This window comes from Lytechinus variegatus, chromosome 3 (assembly GCF_018143015.1).
Source record: "Lytechinus variegatus isolate NC3 chromosome 3, Lvar_3.0, whole genome shotgun sequence".
In the NCBI taxonomy this organism is placed as follows: domain Eukaryota; kingdom Metazoa; phylum Echinodermata; class Echinoidea; order Temnopleuroida; family Toxopneustidae; genus Lytechinus; species Lytechinus variegatus.
The window spans coordinates 40,632,822-40,655,534 of NC_054742.1; the positions used below are offsets into that span (position 1 = coordinate 40,632,822).

At 36.4% G+C, this 22,713-nt stretch overlaps 1 protein-coding gene across 3 annotated transcripts in view; it reads left to right on the forward strand.

Annotated features, from left to right (window-relative positions):
• The first annotated feature begins 673 nt into the window (after positions 1-673).
• LOC121411018 (ubiquitin-like modifier-activating enzyme 1) overlaps positions 674-22,713 on the forward strand; it is a 37,150-nt gene continuing 15,110 nt past the window's right edge. The window contains exons 1-16 of one of the 3 annotated variants that reach the window (XM_041603478.1): positions 674-761; positions 6,051-6,155; positions 7,968-8,029; positions 8,817-8,985; positions 9,594-9,728; positions 10,180-10,377; positions 11,078-11,161; positions 11,594-11,740; positions 12,933-13,079; positions 13,906-14,082; positions 16,232-16,339; positions 16,806-16,886; positions 17,449-17,604; positions 18,989-19,154; positions 20,133-20,394; positions 20,903-20,951. In XM_041603478.1, the coding sequence (XP_041459412.1) occupies positions 6,051-6,155; positions 7,968-8,029; positions 8,817-8,985; positions 9,594-9,728; positions 10,180-10,377; positions 11,078-11,161; positions 11,594-11,740; positions 12,933-13,079; positions 13,906-14,082; positions 16,232-16,339; positions 16,806-16,886; positions 17,449-17,604; positions 18,989-19,154; positions 20,133-20,394; positions 20,903-20,951 (2,046 nt within the window). In that variant the 5' untranslated portion in view covers positions 674-761. Of the gene's footprint in view, positions 762-1,085; positions 1,427-1,471; positions 1,584-6,050; positions 6,156-7,967; positions 8,030-8,816; positions 8,986-9,593; positions 9,729-10,179; positions 10,378-11,077; positions 11,162-11,593; positions 11,741-12,932; positions 13,080-13,905; positions 14,083-16,231; positions 16,340-16,805; positions 16,887-17,448; positions 17,605-18,988; positions 19,155-20,132; positions 20,395-20,902; positions 20,952-22,713 lie in introns of those variants that run through there. The other 2 variants (XM_041603477.1, XM_041603476.1) reach the window with 2 other exon arrangements.

Sequence of the window (22,713 nt, forward strand, 5' to 3'; positions counted from 1 at the left end):
TTTTTCACTTTCAGATTCAAATAAGTTTAGATTTGGTAAAGAGACTCGTGCTCTAGCTAACTTTCCTGGGAGAGAGGACTTCTCAGGAACGATCTTAGAAACGCAACTTTTATACTCCATTTTTACACAAAGTCCTTACCGTGGGGGTCCCATGCACACCCTCTCCCGCTCGATCGCTTCGGTATCTCATGCTGTCAAAAATTTTGTGCCCCCTTCGGGATTTTGCCCCCTAAAACTGAAAGTGTTCCGGCGCGCCTGCGCATCATCGTCTGTCTAGGTCACTGAAATTTGATCAATATGTTGAGTGAAATATAAGCGAAACTTAAAAATGTTGTATCTTTCTATTTTACATCCGATTTTGATGAAATTTTCAGTGTGATGCTATAATTTGGAATTTTCTCTATTTGGCTTCAAATCAAAATTTTCTGGGGCAGACTTGAGTTTTAGTAACCAAACAAATCCGTATTTGTTTATATTTCGACGTCATGAAGGGGAAAAATTAATTTCTGTATTTCTTTTAATTAGGCCTGTCAGGAATTTATGTATGATAGCTAGGCCCCTCTCGATGATGTTATCTTTTACCCATTTTGCCCTTTTAAAGTTTTTTACCACAACCGCAGGCGGACGCGGCGCCTCCGCATTTGCTTCAGATTGATAGCATTTGTCTATTTTAAGACCATGACATCATTAACCTCCCCTTCAAATTAAATTCCTTTGAGCGTTTACTCATCAACGCTCAGGGGAAAGGATGGTCATATCATGTAAGTACATGTTTAACAATTGATAGCTTTTGGCCTTTATAGTTATCTCCTTCTTTTAAATGTTCCTAGAGTATTCAAACATTTGCTTGGTCCCTGTAGGCCTATTGATTCCGAAAATGATTATCGAAGCTGAATGCGGGCTGAATGATAATCCAGTGATGAGTTGGACCCAAGACTATAGCTGTGTATCATATCATGGAGTTCAACCATAATACAAGATAAAAACAACAACAGTCGGCGCTGATGAAATTCCCATATTTTATACTCTAGATGATAATAAATATAGGCCTCGTTTATAAGCAGGCCTCCTAGCACTCAATCTTTCAAGCGATCTCAGTCTTCATCTTTTAACGTAGTACATGACATAATTATCTGTATACGAGATACGCGTAGGCCTCTACGCAAAAATATGTGTCTTCCGTATATCACTGGCAATATATATTGGGGGTATATCTCACTCCATGTACTACCAAACCAAATAGATATTCTGTCTTGTACACGTCGTTTAGCCTCGCTACCGAACGTTGGTCGGTCGAATTGAGAAGAAAACTCTCAGAAATGCAATTTTACCAAATGTTTTTGTCTACATCCTTATCAACTTTTTAAATCAAGAGATAATTTGATTGTAATTTGGGCAAGTCCTAGACTGCATTCGGGTTGCTTTGGTAAGTATATACTACATGTATGGTTATTTTGCACAATACATGCTGAATAATGTTGCAAGCCCCATTTCCCTGCAGCTGGTCACGTGAGCTTGCGCCGGGTTATAATTATAACCGGTGAACAATGCACTATCCGAGAAATTGTCGCTGAGGTTGAGAGGTATGACTTTGTCTCTTTCGTTATGATTTTCGAGTAGAATATGCAATATTGGTCAGAACATTCTACAGAAAGTACTATATAGACATCATAGAATGCACATTAGCAATAACACATTATTTTTACGACTGAATCTAGCGTTATTTCTGATATGAATTACCATAACCACGTGTGATATCGCGACATTCACCGACTAACGTTAGACTTCATTCATTCTCTATGTATTGCTTTCGTGTACGGTGTACTATACTTGCTATGTCAGTGTGTCATGCATGTGTGTGTGTGAATGAAGCTGAGCTGTGTGTTGCGTGATCCTTGGATATCGATGAAAAAGTGAGTTGGGTCCTCTATATTCTATGCATTGCTTTCTCCTATTCCTAAGTTTAGTTTAGCTATCAGTCACAGCCCATCTGAGTTTAAGACATTCTTGTATCTGTCACCGTGTTAAATATTGGCGAGATCAACATGATCAATATATTTTCTACAAATACCGGTACTCAAAACTTTTTAAATTAATAAAATAAAAAATGGTAGCACATTTGTATTTTTGTAGGCCTATATCATTAAGTAACTTAATGTATGCTCTCTAATGTTAAAATTATTACATTGAAAACTAACAATTACATTGTGTAGTTTGATGTCCATAATAGGCCCTAATCCATTTTACAAAGATGATCTTGTCACTCGTACATCCAAAAAAGGTCGCCATCCTGAAAATAACGAGTTTTGCGGGATCTGACTTCCGGGTTTTATTTTCTCTCATATCATCTCTAACATCAATTTCCTTTCTAATTGAGTACGAAAAGGTCTTTTGATTCTGAAAATACGAAACAGGTGAGCAAAATTGTGTTTTTAAATTCATTTTTCATTTGCATAATTCATGAATATTAATCAATTTTTGTTCAGCCGTTTATGATTTCTTAGGCAACGTTTTCTTAAAGCCGATGTACATGTATAAATTAAGGTTTTTTCCTTCGGGCAATGGTAATTTCCTTACTTGAAAAGTGCGTCACATATCGTCCTGATGTCGGGCTAATGTCAATGAGTCATAATTTTTCTCGAGTTTGAGTGAGGATGAACTGGCATAAATAATGACCCTTTTGAAAATTTTGTTTGATATGAATAACAATACATGCAAGTACTTCTAATGAATAACAAATGTCGCATTCAACTTGTGGGTGAAATGAATGGCCCGAAATGGGTTGACCGGATCAAGCTCTGTGTGTCTCTAGTGCAGTGGTCATTGGTAAATTCATGTTCAGTATAGGAGCTGGGGAGTCTGCATGTGGCGTGTGTGCATGTATCCAGTTACAATTCATGTGCAATCATCGTGTGAAGCCAAAGGAGACAAAGGGGGTATGTCAGCCCCCTCTTCAAATATTTTTTTTACAGCAAATGGGTTACATGAGGGATGGAAGGGGCATATCTCTTCAAATACAGTATCTTGACACCAGAAGGTGGATCCAAGATTTTACAGGAGGGGGGGCACATTTTCCAGAGGAAAAATTTGACAAGCAAGAAAAGTCTTCACTTCCAAAGGGGGGGGGACTTGTGTTTTTGCGGCATTTTTATATTACAAATTTTAATTGTGCCTCTCAAGGGGGGGGGGGGGCTGTGCCCCTGGATCTGCCAGTACTTGACACCAGAGGTTACTTACAAGTTATAACCCCTCCCCTTTAAAATGTTTTATTTTAATGCAAGTACAAAATTTTCATGCCCCTTGTAAAAATTGGGAAGCCTCCAGCATGCCTTCTGTACATGACCAGTGGAGGATCCCCCTTGAGAGCCATTATCAAAATTTTTGATGTAAAATGCTGCTTTTTACATGTCACGGCATAATATCTGTAATAGGAATATTTCTTAAATTTTTTTTGGCCTTTCAAATTTAACAGGATGAAATGATATGCATTCTTAGATGAAAATATTTTATTCTTGCTTGTCAAATTTTCCTTCCAAAAAGGAAAATGTGCACCCCCTCCCCCCTCTTTGGAAAATCCTGGATCCGCCACTGCACATGACCATGTGATAATTCTTAATCCGCCACTGCACATGACCATGTGATAATTCTTAATCTTATTCTTAATCGTACAATTATCAGACACGGATCCAGGGATTGGAGGAACTTACTATGAAAGGGGTATTATACCCCCAAACTGGCCAACTTAATCTATAAACTTCTCTGATACCCCTTTCATAGTGAGAGCCGAAGTGGAGTTAGTCCGGAGTTTAGGAGGAGTTACTCCACTTTGGAGGGCAATATGAAAATTCTGAGATTAGTTTGATCCGGATTCAAAGCGGAGCACTCAACCCACTTCGAGAAGAGGGTTACAAACGGAGTTACTCCGCACCGGAAATGCGGTATGCGCTTATCGCTGTGATCGGCCACACGTATGGCGCAAACTCGCTTGGAAACCATGGCAACGACTGCGGATACACCGCTGCGGTGCTTGCCAATATGAAAGGGGGTTTAAAGTCGGTCCGCAGTACAAGCGTATAAACTCAATCCGGAGTTATTCCGGAGTAACTCCACTTCGCCTTCAGTATGAAAACGGTATGAGAAAATCAAACATTTCTGAACAAGAAAAAAAATAACTCAGAAGGTCAAAAAACAAAAAATTGTTTCTAACTTCACCAGGCTTGTTGCACATGTGTTGTCTGTAATATGGTGGATGGCTGTTGGTAATGACAATAAATTGAGGGCAGTACTGCAGAAATTTATTTTAAGACGTTAGAGAAAATTACAATGTTTCAACTTACCCCATGTTCCAACTAACCTCGGTCTCCCCATGATAGCATTAGGTGGGGGAGTAAAAACTTCTACACAGAATTTTGAAATTCATTAAATATGCTAATTTATGCGCATTTTTCAAAATTCACAAAAAATGTTTCTTCTTTATTTGTTGACCAATTTTGAATTTTTTGCTTCTATCTGGTAGAGCTTTATGAGGTTCACCAAAATTGTCCACAGAATTTTGAAATTTTGACTAGAACAATTTTTATGCTAATTTATGCAAAATTAATTTATGTATATTTTACAAAATTCACATAAAATGCTCCTTTATTTGTTGACCGATTTTAATTTTTTTTCTTCCATCTGGTAGAGCTTCATGAGGTTCACCAAATTTAAACACAGAAATTTTAAATTTGGAGTAGAAAATTATTTATGCTAATTTATGCGAAATTCATAAATCACAGAAAATGCCTCTTTATTTGTTGACTGAATTTCAAAATGCTTCTTCTTTGTCACTTCAAGTCTGATTTCAATTCTGTTTGGTTTATATGATACATTAGGTGGGGGATTCAAAACTTCTACACAGAATTTTGAAACTCATTAAATATGCTTATTTATGCATATTTTTAAAAATTCACATAAAATGCTTCTTCTTTAATTGTTGACCGATTTTGATTTTTTTTTGTTCTATCTGAGAGCTGGTAGAACTTCATGAGGTTCACCAAACTTTAACACAAAATTTTGAAATGTTTAGAAAATTATTTATGCTAATTTATGCAGTTTATTCATAAATCACAAAAAATGATTTTTATTCTAAAACACACAAAAATACTTATTTATTTGTTGATTGATTTTGATTATTTTTGTTCCATCTGAGAGCTACATGAGGTTCACCAAGGTTCTAAGAAATTTTGAGTAGAAAATTATGCTTAATTTATATGAAATTTATTCATAGATCACAAAAATTCCTAATTTCTTCATCAATTATAATTGTTTATCAATTTATGTCACCAATATAATTCACTACAGTGTCAACTGGGCTTAAATTAAAATTGTGTTAAATTTCGTTGCGAGATGCCGGATGAGCTCCACATCATGTGCTAGTTCCATTATTTACTAGTCCACACCTAAAATTTATGGGCCCCAAAATAAAGACAACATTTAAAAAAAGAATTGAGTTTGTTTTGTTGTATTTTATTGCCCCCCCCAAAAAATGAAAATGCTGCGTAATTTCGGAATTGCGTACTTGGGCGTCGTAAATTTGGTCTCAAAAGATGAGCGATACCTAAAAGTATAAAATCTACGAGTAGCCTGGTAAAAAATTTCACGCGGCAGAATGATCGCAGAAAATGTTGAGGGGGTTGATGCAACCCCCCCCGGCCAGTTTAGGGTTAAGTACTACAGATAATGGAATAAAACTGTAAAAAGATGTGGGGGGTAAAGTTCAGCGCAGTATTTGCTATGCTAAAAGTCTTGAATTCAAGACCTAACCCTGTTCAGATGATACATTTCATTGTGCCGCTCCTCCACCAAGCCCTGAATAACAGGAAGCATTATTACAAGACCTTAATCAAAGTGATGATAGAGATGGGGTAGGGGGAAAGCTCAGTTCTAGACATAAAAACACAAAGAAAAACCACAATTTGATGATTGTCAGAGAAGATTGATTTCTGAATGAGTTGATTTCATGGTGTGAGGTTTCATGGGATTTTTGTCATTTCCATTCTGTATGTATGTAGATGTCTGCGAGTAGCTCTGACGCCCAGACATCACCAGCTGCAAAAAAGCGGAGGCTCGAACCAGAGTCCAACAACACCAGCCAGAACTCGGTCAATTCTAACAATGTGAGTACACTCTTACAAATTTACTCATTTTGCACGCTGTATACGCCTTGTACATGTTTGGGAGCTGGGTTGAACAAAATTGAAGTTGGTGGACAGGCTGTGTGTTTGTCTCAACTGAACAAAGTTCAGCAGAGATCTAGTGAGCACTTTTCCTGTTCAAGTGTGTTGGTCTGTTTCTTAGTCTGTTAATACAAAGTTTTTGTTCAACTTGCTCTCAATTCTTTATTTCTTCATCAATTATGTTCATACAAGTACTTGGTACATGTACAAATGATCCTTTAGGTAACACCACATGTGTGTTGTTATGGATGATGAAATCTAAGGTCATCTAGGGGTCAAAAGGTCAAATTATATGAGGTCATGTCCGTTCTTTTTTGGAAGTTTTTGTTCAACTTGCTCTAATTTCTTCATTTTGATCACACTACATGTAGGTTCAAATGCTCCTTGGGTAATACCACATGTGTGTTGTTTAGGATGATTGGGTCAGAGGTCATCAATGGGTCAGAAGATCAAGGTTTTTTTTTCAACTTGCTCTCATTTCCTCATTTCTGCATAAATTGTGATCACACTTCGTACAAATGATCCTTGGGTAATACCACATGTGTGCTTGTGAGGACTAGGTCAAAGGTCATCTAGGGGTCAGATCGTATTGCATATATTTAGATAGCAAATTGAAGAGAGACCCATTCGCAAACCACCTTGATCAATTTAAGTGAATGATCAGTTTCTGATGCAGGATATGTTCATGTAGGTCTACTTCAAATGTTTGCAAACCAAGCATTCATGCTATTGCTAATTGCAATGGTTATAACGGGAGCGTAAAGTGCTAGGGATTTTGTTCATGTTGTTAGTCTCTAATCATGTCATGAAACTTTATTGAAATTTTGTGATGGCTAAGGCATCTGTAAGTTAAGTTTGTTGAAATTTGAAAAAGTGGATATGTTTCCATTCCATTAAAGTTAGGACAGGAGAGTTGGCAATAACTACAATTGACCGTTTTAGCAAGAATTTCAGGATTTAGGAGTTTCCTCTAAAAAATTTGTATGCACCTGTTTTGTCTTGCAACAAATTTTCTCATCATGATCCTGGTTCCTGAAATGAATTCTGTATTTATGATTGCGCTATCTGTAATCATAGTCCAGTCTGAAAAAAAACCTATTGATTGCCCACTAATGCTCAAGGGATCATTGCACTTCGTGAGTAGCTGATATAAAAAAAATCCTCAAACTAAGATGAAACATGTGTATGAGTGCTTGTATTTTTTCTAAAAAACACTGAAACACACTACAATATACATGTAGGATGAAAAAATATAATTTAGACACAAGCAGCTGTGTATTAGCCTGACTTTGATGTGTCTCTGAGACGCTTTTACATACGTAGCTTATGCCCAGTTTTCTCAAATTCAAAAAGTCAGTTGGCTGTATTGATTGCCTTTTGTTTTGTGCAACTCTTCTGCACACACTATTATTAGCTACATGCTACATTCAGGGTACATTGCGCGCACTGTATGTGGGTCATGCCAACCAAGCCAACCAAACAATTTTCTTGTACTTTATTTTGTATGTACTATAAGATAATTAACATAATAATGATGAAATACAGTGCACATGCTTAGATTTTTATCTTAATTTATTTCTTTTTAAAAAAATTATTTTTCTTAATGTTGGGTCCACCAGGAAGTTTCTGACGGCCTTAATTTTATTCCCGAACATGGATGGGCTAACATTACTACATCCATGTATTGCAATTTGTACACTTAAAAATATATGGTCATTTGCCAATATTTTGTTGTGATCGTTATATTTTCAGAGTGAGATGGCAAAGAACGGAGGTCAGGATGAGATCGATGAAGGGTTGTATTCCAGGCAGCTGTAAGTACACTCTACTTTAGAATATTAGGTTGATAAAAATGATTATGATGGTGTCAATGATTGGGGATGATGAAGATGATGATTGTAGTTGCTAAACAATGTGAAAAGATCACGATACATTTAAGCATATTTGTCGTGGCAGATATTGCATCTGGTCAAGCTACCTAACAAGTAACTGTGATCTTTATACAGACTGCCCCATACCTTTCCAGATCTATGCATATCAATCCAAAATAGTATTGAAAGAGAAAAAGAAAGATTATGAAATCCATTCTATAGCCAGTGCATAATGAATTCAAATGACATACATCTACATAAGTGATAATTATTGCTAGTTTAATTCATAAAAGCTTTTGTTCATAGCTATGTTGTATCTCTATAACCAACACCATAATCAAAAGATACAAAGTATAATTGCCCAAATTAATTTTCTAGAGTAAAGTTTCCATATTTCTCATTATAGTAAGTTATTTTTTAAGGGAGTATATGATGTTGTGACTAGCCAAGTTTCAGTAATAAATATTGTAGATCATTTTAATTGGATTTTAAGAATTTTGAACTTTATGAAAAAAGACATAAGATTAAGAAAATATGTTTTAAGTAACCCGTTGTATTGCCTAGCCTACTTACATTTAGTCAAGTTTAACTTTGATTATTAAATAGTCTTGTGAAAATTATGTTCCAAAATAAATTTGATAGCATGTCCTATTCTTTGCAGTGAGGAAACCACTATGCAATCATTTCCCTTACATTTTTGTAACATCTATTCTCTTCATATGTTATTCAGATATGTTCTGGGACATGAAGCCATGAAGCGTATGGCTTTGTCCAATATCCTCATCTCTGGTATGAAGGGACTTGGAGTAGAGATTGCTAAGAATGTCGTCCTAGGTGGTGTCAAATCTGTCGTCATCCATGATGAAGAGGATGTTACCATTCAAGATTTAGCCTCCCAGGTCAGAAATATTTTGTATTTCTATATATCCGTAGTTGTGCTGAAAAGTTACTGAACCCCACAACAAAATGCACTCCTTTTACAGAGTATTGAATGTAGATAACTACACTGCAGTGTTTGAACCCAGTGAAACAGACTTTATTAAATGTAATATTTTATCGCTTGACTTCACAGTTAAATATCTAAAACATTTTCTGTTGGGGTTCACTAACTTTTGAGCACCACTGTTTTTAATTAGCAATGATATCGTTTTACCACATGATAGTTTGTTTGTTGAAAATGTCTCCTAAAGTGTAGGAGAGATATCCCACTCAGTGTATGATATAGCCCCTGAGCTGATATATTTTTAAAGGTTGTATATCTTGCTAAAATGAATCGGGTATGCATTTTCCTAACTCTGACTTACAAGTTAGTCCCAGTTAGTCTATTAAAATAGATACTAATCCTTGTTTTTGCATGTTGAACAATGAAATTTAGTTGAAAATTATTTTTAAAAAATCATGAAACTGACCCTGATGTTAATGAATTTCTACTTATATATGAGAGGAAGATCCTAGAAGTAAAACCACTCTTAATAGCTTAATCTGATTAATTTGTCCCAAATCACAGTTCTTCTTCCGGGAGGCTGATATTGGAAAGAACAGAGCGGAGGTGACTGAACCAAGGCTGGCTGAACTCAATAGCTATGTACCTGTCTCATCAAGCAAATCTCCACTCAATGAACAATTTATCAGCAAATTCCAGGTGAGAAACTACTCATGTCATAGACAAAAATAAGAGCCAATATGAAATATAGATAAGGGTATCAAATTGGTTCATATCCACTTGGTCTACACTCAGTAGGTCTACATAGTCTAATATGACATGAACTAAACAAATTCAGTCTTCTATCCATTTTGTCTGATGCACTACACTTGGTCCAATGCCTTGTCTACTCCTTTGATCTAATGCCCTGTGTGTCTAATATCCACTTTGTCATAGATTTATTATTTCTTGAATTTGCTAAATGATCATTAACAGTTCATCTAACCACATAGACTAGTTGGTTTTAGACCTAGTGGATATTAGACCAAACAGAAATTAGACAAAGTGGGTGCAGACCAATTGGTTGTTTACCATCAAGCTCACCTTGAAAGCTTCTAATAAACATACTGCTTGAAGAAAATGATCCTCTTACGTTCTCTTGATCCTGCAGGTTGTAGTATTGACAACCAGTAGCTTGGAAGCTCAGCTAAGGATAGGTGACTTCTGCCACTCCAACGGCATCCATCTAATCATTGCAGACACCAGGGGTCTATTTGGTCAGGTCTTCTGTGACTTTGGTGATAACTTCACAGTGTATGACAACAATGGAGAAGAACCCCTCTCTGTCATGGTGTCTGCTGTATCCAAGGTATGTCCAAAGTTCTAGATTTCAAGGTACATTTATTCAAATTAAAAGTGATAAGGATGGATGCTCTGTTAAAGTATGAGCTACATAACTATAGTCATGCCACAAAAAACATAAAATGAAGTGTGTGAATGAACCCCTGAAGGATCCATGATGATTTTTTCCCCTCTTAGTGTGCAGAGTTAAGAGTACCATAAAATCACTTTGTGAATCGCACTATTCACTTAATAACATATCTTAAGCTTCATATTCCTATAATCATGTCCATCAAGTTCCAACTGAACATGATCATAAGCCATAAAGATTGGGAAAAAATTAAAAATGATATAAACGCTTCTCACCTAACTTCTTACAGTACTTTTGGGCAGCATTTATTAGGTAATTATGGTATTGGATTAAAAAATATGGCAATAAGACTGAACATTCTGACATGGGCTGGGTCAAGCTGACCTGTCCATCTGTGCCCGACTAGTTTTGCTGGTCAACGTAGCAATTTGGACTGATGGTGTACAGAAATACACAAAAATTGCAGTCATAAGCTTGTGACAATTTAATGAAGTATGTTGTATGCTGAAAATATTCTGTGAATCTGTGTTTACTGAAGGATGAGCAGAGCATGGAAGGGCAAGTTATCTCTGTTTAGTTTGAGCAAAATATTACTTGTTTAGTTGCTTACACAAATTGTTTTCTTTTTTCCCCATAGGATGAACAAGGTGTAGTTACATGTCTCGATGAAAGTCGTCATGGTTTTGAGAGTGGAGATTATGTTTCGTTCTCAGAAGTTCAGGTATATCCCAGCAATATTTCTAGTTAAAGCAATTTTACAACATAAAACTATATTGTTGACATCTGTTATGAACTCTATAAGGAGTAGAATTTTGTATGCAAATATTTTTAAGCATATATCCTTATTGAATATCAACTTCGATGGTACAATCTTGCAATATTTTGTAAAACTGGTATTCCCACCATTTCATTTGAAAGGCAAGCCTAAAAATAGAAAAAATGTGATAATTCAAGTTCAACAAAGGAGCCAAAAAAAACATGTTCAACTGTCTTGTCATCAGATGAATCAACACTTGAAACCATTTTGTATCTCTTTATTATGTCAATAAGATTCCCAGTGGAATATCTTGTTGTATTTATGTGTTTCCAATTCCAATTTCCAACATTTACCAATTCCTTTGTGTAACAAATTTTCTTTTGATGACCTGTGTAGGGTATGACTGAGCTGAATGGTTGCCAACCAAGGGAGATCAAGGTGCTAGGACCATACACCTTTGGTATTGGAGATACTAGTAACCTATCAGACTATGTCAGAGGAGGTATTGTTGCTCAAGTCAAGATGCCACAGAATGTTGCATTTGTAAGTCAGTTACTACCTCTACAAGACTTTTTTGAGCTGATCAATGTTTGATTACATTGACTCAGTTTAGAGAGTCTGTATCAAGCAGTAAATTAAGTTTGTGTTATCCATCACTTTTTTTGCGGGAAGGAAAGTTTTAGCATGCTCAAACAATGCAGTTGACACACAATTAGTGTACTTATGCAGGGACAGTGGCGTATATAGGACGGCATGCGCCCCAGGCGCCCTTATTCCTAGATATGCCACTTTGCAGCTAGGCAATTAGAGTCTAATGAACATCATCTTTAATTTTGGAATGAGAAAACAGGAGATATCACTTGGCTCTTTGTCAGGCCATTTCTCAGGTGGTCATGTAGTAAATCATGATAAAATGAGCTTGCCTTTCAGAGATATTTATTTGATATATTGCCCTCATTAGATCCACATCACAAAGAAGTCTTACATTAAAAAATGGATAGAAATGATCATGTTTTCATCTTCTGACTGAAGAAATTATGATAATATACCCTCTCTCCCTGCCTTTTTTATATATGAAAATTATCTGCACCTTTCCTAAAGCTTTGCATTTTGGTTAGTAATACAAAGCCAAAGTAAGGTGCAAGATAAATGGTGTTCCTCGCATGCAAGCTGCTTCACTTTATGGGTAGTTTGCCGTACAGGAGTCATACATGTACAGGTTGCCCTTAAGAATTGGTCTGGATTAAGTTTGTTGAGTGGTATGAAAGTTCATCCTCTGTTCTTCAGAAATTGTACATGTTTGGATTTAACCCTTATAGATGTGTGTCTGTCTTTATTGCTTAGTAATATGAATTGATAACTGCACCTCATTTGCCACTAATGCTGTGTCAGGAGTGTCTAATCTGACAGTCAAGTGCACCATACTGGATGTACCTGAAAAGCCTTTAAAAATGTGTAGTTTTGTCTGAGCTGTTATTTAAGCAATTATTGAACAAAGCTACAGATTCCAAGTTCAATGGAAGAAATCGTAATTTTTGAAGCCAAATACTTACAATTTCCCATTCCACTTTTCTGTGTTGCCCTTTTTATAAACCCATTATTGTGTACATGGTGTAAAGAAAATGCAATATTAATGCTAATTTAGGTATTATTGGGGGATGACACTAAATTTCTGATAACCTTTGTATATGCAGTTAATTTTACTATTCATCTCCACCTTTCTCATTTTTTGTAGAAATCATTACGAGAATCGTTGGCAGAACCTGAAATGATCATGACTGATTTTGCCAAATTTGATCGACCTGGTCAGCTTCACATTGGCTTTCAGGCTCTTCATTCATTCAAGTCACAGTATGGTACACTGCCAAGACCAAGGAATGATGTGAGTATGCACAATATACTTTATATACACAACAAAAGGAGTAAGTCCCCCTGAATCAAAATGCTGTAGCTTTTGAGTGGAATAATTTTGAGATGCAATATTTCGTAGGTGGTTGTCTTCAATCATTAAGCAACTCATGAGAAAAATGAGATTGATTGCTTGAGTCATTCATGAGTAATCAAAAATCGAATTAAAAATGACAATTTTTGAAAGTCAGAAGTGTCATTTTTCAGATTGTGTAAAAAAATTTTTTTGAACATCTATTGCCAACTCATCCACTTGTTGCATGGTCTACCTTCATTTAGTCTAATGCCATTTCTTCAATCAACAATTCATCTAACAACAAATTGGTCTTATAATCACTTTGTCTATGACCATGTCGTCTAATAGCCAGTTCGATTTTCTTTTCAATCATTTCGCCCAATTAACACTTATCCAATTAGTCCAAATGGTTTATGAACTAAATGGCTATTGGTCCAACTGGTTATTAGATGAAATGGTGAGTGGACGAAATGGCAATTAGACCATGTGTATAGTGGACGAACTGATGTTAGGCCAAATGATAGTAGACGAGTTGGTAATTAGACAAATTGGAATTACACCAATTTGAAATACACCGAATCAGCACTGACAAATGATGTATAGGCCAGTTTTTAATGAAACTATTACAGTATATTACAATTTTATGCATGCACTGTTCTTGAACTTTTGCAAATGATGGTATTTGATGTCCTTGTTCAGCTGTTTGTAGTGTAGCAAGTAAGAAAGAATATTTATTTTTATTTTGTTCTATGTGTGATGATCAACTTCTTATTTCTTTTTGCAGGATGATGCAGCCAAATTGATTGCCATTGCAAAGGAGATCAATTCCCAGGCACCAGATGCATCTAAGCAGGAGTCTATGGATGATAAGCTTATCACCCAGCTAGCATACAATGCTACCGGTGATATCTGTCCTATGCAGGCTGTCATTGGTGGAGTCGCTGCTCAAGAAGTCATGAAGGTAACGGCTTTGACACCCTGTCCTAGGAAGATTGTGTGCCCTCCTGTGTGATATGTTCATATCATATAACATCTTGGGGATAAGACAGTGGGTCTGACACTCAAGTGGAATCATTTCTTTATTGAGGGGGGGAGGTGTTTAAGAGCTATATCATCTTTCAAGTGATTTCCTGTCTAATTTCAACACTCTCCATATGAAAATTAAGTCAATACACATTGTACAACGGCTTGTTGTACGCGAGCAAATGGGAGGCTGAATGTCACACATTCGTACCGTTGCACACAAGACGTACCATCCAAAATGTATCATTGCACAGCTTTAGGAGGTGACGTCACAATGTGATTTCATTGAATAAGGTGACAATGCGCGTACAGCCCGCTGGATAAATGCGCAGTGCTGTCCAAGATCATGTGCGCTTGTGGGATTTTGCTTTTTGCTTTCAATATTTTTGCTCCCTTTTCATAGATTACTGGAGGGAAAAACTCTTGTTTTCTTTTTCATATTTTTGCTAGATTCCAAGGCGTTGTACAACACAAATAGTGAATATTCTTATTCGTGCAATGGTGTGAGATTTTGCATTCGGTGAAAGAAAGGAACACTATTCAACTCGGCTAACGCCTCGTTGAATAGAGCATCTTTCTTTCACCTCATGCGAAATCTCGCACCATCGCATTCATGCCTATTCGCTATTTGTATATTGTCAATGGGAAGACTATCCCATTAATGCAGTATCTGCAATATCATGAAGGTCTATTCTCAAAGCCAATGAAAAGGATATTTCAAATTGAGGTACCATGAGTGCTTTTTAAAAAAAAGTTTTTAAGTAGTTTTTGTCTCACCTGCATAGCAGAGTGAGACTATAGGCGCCGCTTTTCCGACGGCGGCGGCGGCGTCAACATCAAATCTTAACCTGAGGTTAAGTTTTTGAAATGACATCATAACTTAGAAAGTATATGGACCTAGTTCATGAAACTTGGCCATAAGGTTAATCAAGTATTACTGAACATCCTATCACAGTTTCATGTCACATGACCAAGGTCAAAGGTCATTTAGGGTCAATGAACTTAGACCATGTTGGAGGAATCAACATCAAAATCTTAACCTGAGGTTAAGTTTTTGAAATGACATCATAACTTAGAAAGTATATGGACCTAGTTCATGAAACTTGGACATAAGGTTAGTCAAGTATCACTGAACATCCTGCATGAGTTTTATGTCACATGACCAAGGTCAAAGGTCATTTAGGGTCAATGAACTTTGGCCGAATTGGGGGTATCTGTTGAATTCCCATCATAACTTTAAAAGTTTATGGATCTGATTCATGAAACTTGGACATAATAGTAATCAAGCATCACTGAACATTTTGTGCAAGTTTCAGGTCTCATGATTAAGGTCAAAGGTCATTTAGGGTCAATGAACTTTGGCCGAATTGGGGGTATCTGTTTAATTACCATCATAACTTTGAAAGTTTATGGATCTGATTCATGAAACTTGGACATTAGAGTAATCAAGTATCACTGAACATCCTGTGCATATTTCAGGTCACATGACCAAGGTCAAAGGTCAATGAACTTTGGCCGAATTGGGTGTATCTGTTGAATTACCATCATAACTTTGAAAGTTTATGGATCTGATTCATGAAACTTGGACATAAGAGTAATCAAGTATCACTGAACATCCTGTGCGAGTTTCAGGTCACATGATCAAGGTCAAAGGTCATGTAAGGTCAATGAACTTTGGCCATGTTGGGGTTTTTTGTTGAATAACCATCATATCTCTGTAAGTTTATTGGTCTTTTTCATAAAAAGTGGACATAATAGTAACCATGTATCACTGAACATCTTGTGCGAGTTAGAGTAGTTTTCAAAGTCAGCACTGCTGCTATATTGAACTGCGTGATGCAGGTGAGACGGCCAGAGGCATTCCACTTGTTTGAAATATAGGATAGCAGCTTCCTCTATAATGTTATATTCACCATTCACTCTTTCTTTTTAATGAGTAATACATGATAACTCAAAATACTTGAAACTAAATTGACAACTAAGGGTTAATTATTTCTGTATAAGTTTCCTTTATTTCTCGTGCAATTTCTTGATTTCTCACTTTGTAAATGATTTTATGATTGGTTTTATGTTTTGTTGTTTTCTAGGCTTGCAGTGGTAAATTCAACCCCATAAAGCAATGGCTCTACTTTGATTCACTAGAGTGTCTCCCAGAAGATGAGAGTGCAATGCCATCAGAAGATAACTGTCAATCGGTGAGTTGGTCAATTCAAGACCACATTTATAGTCTTGCCCCAATATCATCTGATGCAGATCTCTAAAGAGCATAAAAATGACATCAGGAGGAAGAGTAACAAAAAATTTCCACATTCCTATCTCAATTTCATTGCATCTTGCTGTCAATGCGAGATTAATGTTAACAAAATAGTGTTAAGATGATGTATCCACTGCCGGGAATATAATTGCTTATATTCAATTTATCTACAAGTGAATACTACCATGTATAGCTTTCTAGCATCTTTGGTTCTGTGCAACTTTTGCTTATCGTGTTTATCCATATAAAATTTTAAGGGCTTTGTCATACTGATGCATGAAGGAATAAGAAGCTTAGATTATTCAAGTGTTCATAGTGCTTTTGAGTCCACTAGGGCCTGACCAAATACTTAATTAAAAATGTAAATCACACTATAACATTAACACATTTCTTATTGTTGTTTATAGACAAATTGCAGGTATGACTCCCAAATTGCTGTTCTAGGAGCAGATTTCCAAAGGAGGATAACAGCTCAAAAATATTTCATGGTAAGTGATAAAATCATTAAATAAAATAAAAGATACCCATATTCCCCTCCTTTGTTTGTAATCAAAGTAACAAGTGGCGAAATGAAAATTAGACCAACTGGGCTTTAGACTAAGTAGGTATTAGACCGATTGTAGTGTAGACCTAATGGCAATTGGAACAAATCGATAGTAGACCAAATGGGTTTATCCCAAGTGGTATTAATCTATCTAAAGGCACACCTTACGATGGGTCTGTGAATCAATTTTGAAATAAAACGTAGTAGAATTTGATGTAATATTGAGACTTAGAATACTAGTATCTTACTGTGTAATGTTCGAAATCATCGTACGAATACCTATGTTCAAATCTGTGACTATGCTATCATCCTTAATAGAATAAAAGCAAATTTAATATCTAGTTGTAATGACGCCATAGGTTGTATGATCCAAAATGATGGTTTGCAATATGCGATTTGTTCCAAAATCGGATCGCGAACAGTTGTAAGGTGTGCGGTGGCCTTAAGAAGCAGACCAACTGCTTGTAGAACAAGTGAAAATAAATCATTTTTGCTTTGTATGTCAGGTTGGAGCCGGAGCCATTGGATGTGAACTGCTGAAGAACTTTGCCATGATGGGATTAGGAAGCTCACCAGAAGGCAAGGTTTATATCACAGATATGGATATCATAGAGAAGTCCAACCTCAATAGACAGTTCCTATTCAGAGCACATCATTTACAGGTAAAAACATTTATTCATGCTACACCAAACATATGGTTGTATAGTGACATACATTGTGTGATTACTTAGACTTTCAAGCTTGTTGGAATCTACCCAAAATTTACTCCTTAGGATTTGAGACATCCAAATATTCATTTTATGATTTTTTTGTCTCACCTGCGTAGCAGAGTGAGACTATAGGCGCCGCTTTTCCGACGGCGACGGCGGCGGCGGCGTCAACATCAAATCTTAACCTGAGGTTAAGTTTTTGAAATGACATCATAACTTAGAAAGTATATGGACCTAGTTCATGAAACTTGGCCATAAGGTTAATCAAGTATTACTGAACATCCTATTAGAGTTTCATGTCACATGACCAAGGTCAAAGGTCATTTAGGGTCAATGAACTTAGACCATGTTGGGGGAAACAACATCGAAATCTTAACCTGAGGTTAAGTTTTTGAAATGTCATCATAACTTAGAAAATATATGGACCTAGTTCATGAAACTTGGACATAAGGTTAATCAAGTATCACTGAACATCCTGCATGAGTTTCACGTCACATGACCAAGATCAAAGGTCATTTAGGGTCAATGAACTTTGGCCGAATTGGGGATATCTGTTGAATTCCCATCATAACTTTGAAAGTTTATGGATCTGATTCATGAAACTTGGACATAATAGTAACCAAGCATCACTGAACATTTTGTGCAAGTTTCAGGTCTCATGATTAAGGTCAAAGGTCATTTAGGGTCAATGAACTTTGGCCGAATTGTGGGTATCTGTTGAATTACCATCATAACTTTGAAAGTTTATTGATCTAGTTCATTAAACTTGGACATTAAAGTAATCAAATATCACTGAACATCCTGTGCGCGTTTTAGGTCACATGACCAAGGTCAAAGGTCAATGAACTTTGGCCGAATTGGGTTATCTGTTGAATTACCATCATAACTTTGAAAGTTTATGGATCTGATTCATGAAACTTGTACATAAGAGTAATCAAGTATCACTGAACATCCTGTGCGAGTTTCAGGTCACATGATCAAGGTCAAAGGTCATGTAAGGTCAATGAACTTTGGCCATGTTGTTGGGTTTTTTTGTTGAATAACCATCATATCTCTGTAAGTTTATTGGTCTAGTTCATAAAAAGTGGACATAAGAGTAACCATGTATCACTAAACATCTTGTGCGAGTTAGAGTAGTTTTCAAAGTCAGCACTGCTGCTATATTGAACTGCGTGATGCAGGTGAGACGGCCAGAGGCATTCCACTTGTTTTATACTTCATTCACTATTTTTGTGAGGTAATTATTTCCAAGTGATGTAATACTGTTTTGTCTAGTCTAAATAGCAAGAAACTGCATTTAATTTTAAAACAAAGCAAACATTATTACAAATTTCAGAAACCCAAGTCAGATACTGCAGCCAAAGCAGCCAAAGAAATGAACCCTGATCTCAACATTGTACCACATCTAAACCGAGTAGGACCAGAGACTGAGAATATCTATGATGATGAATTCTTTGAATCATTGGACGGAGTGGCTAATGCTCTGGATAATGTAGATGCACGTAAGTTGTTTATCATCTTCTCTTTATACCTGTGTTACCTGCCAATAGCAGCATGGTATTTTACAATTCCTTGAAGATGCTTGGTATAGCACTTTTAGAAAATATGGTGTTTGCTAAAGGTCAAGTCCACCTCAGAAAAATGTTGATTTGAATCAATAGAGAAAAATCAGACAAGCACAATACTGAAAATTTCATCAAATCGGATGTAAAATTAGAAAGTTATGACATTTCAAAGTTTCGCTTATTTTAAACAAAAAAGTTATATGAACGAGCCAGTTACATCCAAATGAGAGAGTCGATCAATATTTTAGTGGGGTGGACTTGACCTATAAGGTCAGGGATGTAGTCGAAGTCTACCTCTGGACCTCCGGCCATGTCGTGTACAAAGGCTATGGAAATGGGTTTTCTTCAGTGGCCTTGTGACCTAGAAGTATTGGCCTCAACTAAATTTAAAGTAAAGGTGATGCATGATTGTAGAGGTAATCAAAAAATTTTAAGTTTTATTCTGGCATACATAGCATATGAAAGACATTGCCAACACTTTTCTAATATCAGCGTCAACATAAAAATCTTATCCTTAGGTTAGGTTTTTGTCTCGCCTACATAGCAGAGTGAGACTATTGGCGACACTTCCGACGATGGCGTCGTCAATATCGAATCTTAACCTAAGGTTCAGTTTTTGAAATGATATCATAACTTTAAAAGTATATGGACCTAGTTCATGAAACTTGGACACAAGTGTAATAAAGTATTACTGAACATCCTGCCTTGGTTTCAGGTCACATGACCAAGGTCAAAGGTCATTTAGGGTAAATGAACTTTGGTCATGTTGGGGTATTTATTGAATTACCATCATAACTTTTAAGTCATCAGGTCAAGGTCAAAGGTCATTTCAGGTCAATTCACATCACTTTTTCTCAACCCTCGGTATGTTACCTGCTCATACATATCTCTTGAACTTGTTTTATTTATTCTCAGGTATGTACATGGACAGACGCTGTGTCTACTATCGCAAGTCTCTTTTGGAGTCTGGTACCCTTGGTACCAAAGGAAATGTCCAGGTGGTCATACCACACCTTACAGAATCCTACAGCTCTTCACAGGACCCACCTGAGAAGTCCATCCCAATCTGTACCTTGAAGAACTTTCCCAATGCCATTGAACACACTATCCAGTGGGCTAGGGACATGTTTGAAGGACTCTTTAGAAACCCTGCAGAGAATGCTGCTCAGTATGGAAAGTGAGTGCTTTTCCAACTCCAGCTTGGATCTTTTTTTTCATAAAGTTATTAAGTTATTATTTTTTGGCACTATTCTTTTTGTGTTTTTAATTGTACGATAATGTAGTAATCAAGAGAGTCGGATTTGACAGGTCAAAGGCCTTTCCGACTTCCTACATCCACTACATTTTCTTTTCATTTCTTTTACATTTCTATTATTTTTTTATTGCTTATATTGTTATTAGAATTATTTTACTCTTTTTGTTGCTGTATCATATTATCCTTGTACATATGAATGTATATTTTTAAAGGATGTCAAATAAATGAATTGAATTAACCCTGATAGTACGGGGGGGGGGGGGGGGTGGCTTTATGCCACTTGAAGTTATTCATATTTCTGTGATGTGAGAGGTTTGTACTGCCAGAGGCATTCCACCTGTTTGAAGGAACACTTGCTGGTTCAATGTTGCATAGAAGTATTGTGAATGTGACTAGCCTTGTATTGTTATGACTGTGTCTTATCTTACAGTGATCCCAAGTTTATGGAAAGGACTCTTAAAATGGCTGGATGTCAACCAGTAAGTATGAATACTAGTTTTGTGGGAATAATTTATAGTCTAATTTGTTTACATTTTTGTCTCGCCTGCATGGCATAGTGAGACCTGAAGGTCTCAAAGGTATGCATGACATGCATTGTCAAGCAAAGTGGTCATTTTCCAACCTATCAACAGTCATGAATCATGCATTCTTCAGCATGCATTCATTTAGTGTCCCATCATCAGAGCTGCCAAGTAGTACGATTTTTCCGTATTTCATACGGAAATCAATTTAAAATATGGCAGTACGCTTTTTCATGATAAAATACGGGAAAAAACAAATTAGAGAAGAAAAGGTATTCCGTGTGTTGCTGCCCTCTACGTTCAATGAGTTATGCTTTCATCAAGGCTTTCCGATTAGAATTTTCGATATCCTGGCGAATCATAGAATGCGGGTGACAAGTTCCGAGCGCACGCACGTAGTTTACAAGCGCAAAGCAGCGGCTCAAATCGCGATATTTTGCGACTGGTAAATACGTCTGTAAGGATGATGACGTCATCCAAGATGGCAACTTACGTTGACCGACAGAAGGATCGAAGATGACGATGTTTCGATCATAATTTGAAACGAATTAGCCGTAACTGCGGTCTAAGGTACGATATTTCTGAATTTCATACATTTTTCCGTAAATATGGATGCAATTTCTTTTTCATAATGTGACATTTTATGATTTTATGTGCAAAAAAACGATCGGAAAAACAGGTTTCCGTCGAATGTTAGATCTAACATTACTGCTAATACTTTGTCTGTACGTACGGGCCTCCAAATTCTTTAGTCTATGTATTGGTGAGTCAGCCAACGCAGTTCAGCGGAACAACCAAAATCTAGACTGATTAGCTTTCGGTCTGTGGGGCGCAAAATAATGTAAGAAGTGATCGAACTTTGCCATTATGCATGCATATTTATCTCATGGTAAAAATACGGATTTTTTGGTCAAAATACTGATTTTGGGGGATAAGAATACTGAAAATGCAAAATACAACTTGGCAGCTCTGCATCATTGTAAATTCCTGAAGATGATGGACATATTATCCGTTGCTTTAAGTGCTGTTTTGCCTTTAATAGACAAACCCCTATGAATAGTAAAATTAAATTCTGAACCAGAGGGTAGCTCTCTTACATTTTTTTGCCATTATGGTCATTTGAATACCTTTTGTGAACTTGTAATTACAAATTCTTGAGGAGAGTTGTATATAATAAATACCTAATTTATATTCATGAACACGTCATAAAAGACTCACCTCCTCTTTGCTTATTGGATGATAGCATTAAGTCTCTTTTCATAATCATGTTTATGCATAAGATTTAGCAAGTTGAACCTTTACGTGTTGGTTTTTTCACTAACTGTCATAAAGTTTGCTTATTATTTGTTGGGTATATAAGAAAGGCCATGCTTGCTCATAGCTGGAGGCAGTGAGCAAGCAAGGCCAGTGTGCAGTGACACATATAACAGAACATGTGACACCTGATGATGTCATTACATAATGATGTGACTACATCAACACAACAAAAAACATGCACAACACAAGACTTTACAACATACCATAACCCCTGCTAACCCTTATGCTGTATGCTGGCCTTGTTTATTATCTATTTATGTCAGCCTTTTTTCGGCTGGCATGAATAGATAGGGGAAGGCGGGGTAAGTTGTGACAGTTTTTGCTTTTTGCATGTTAGAATTGATATGATTAATAATCTTGTCGAAATATGTACCTTGCCTTGAAATTTAATTCTTCTGAAATA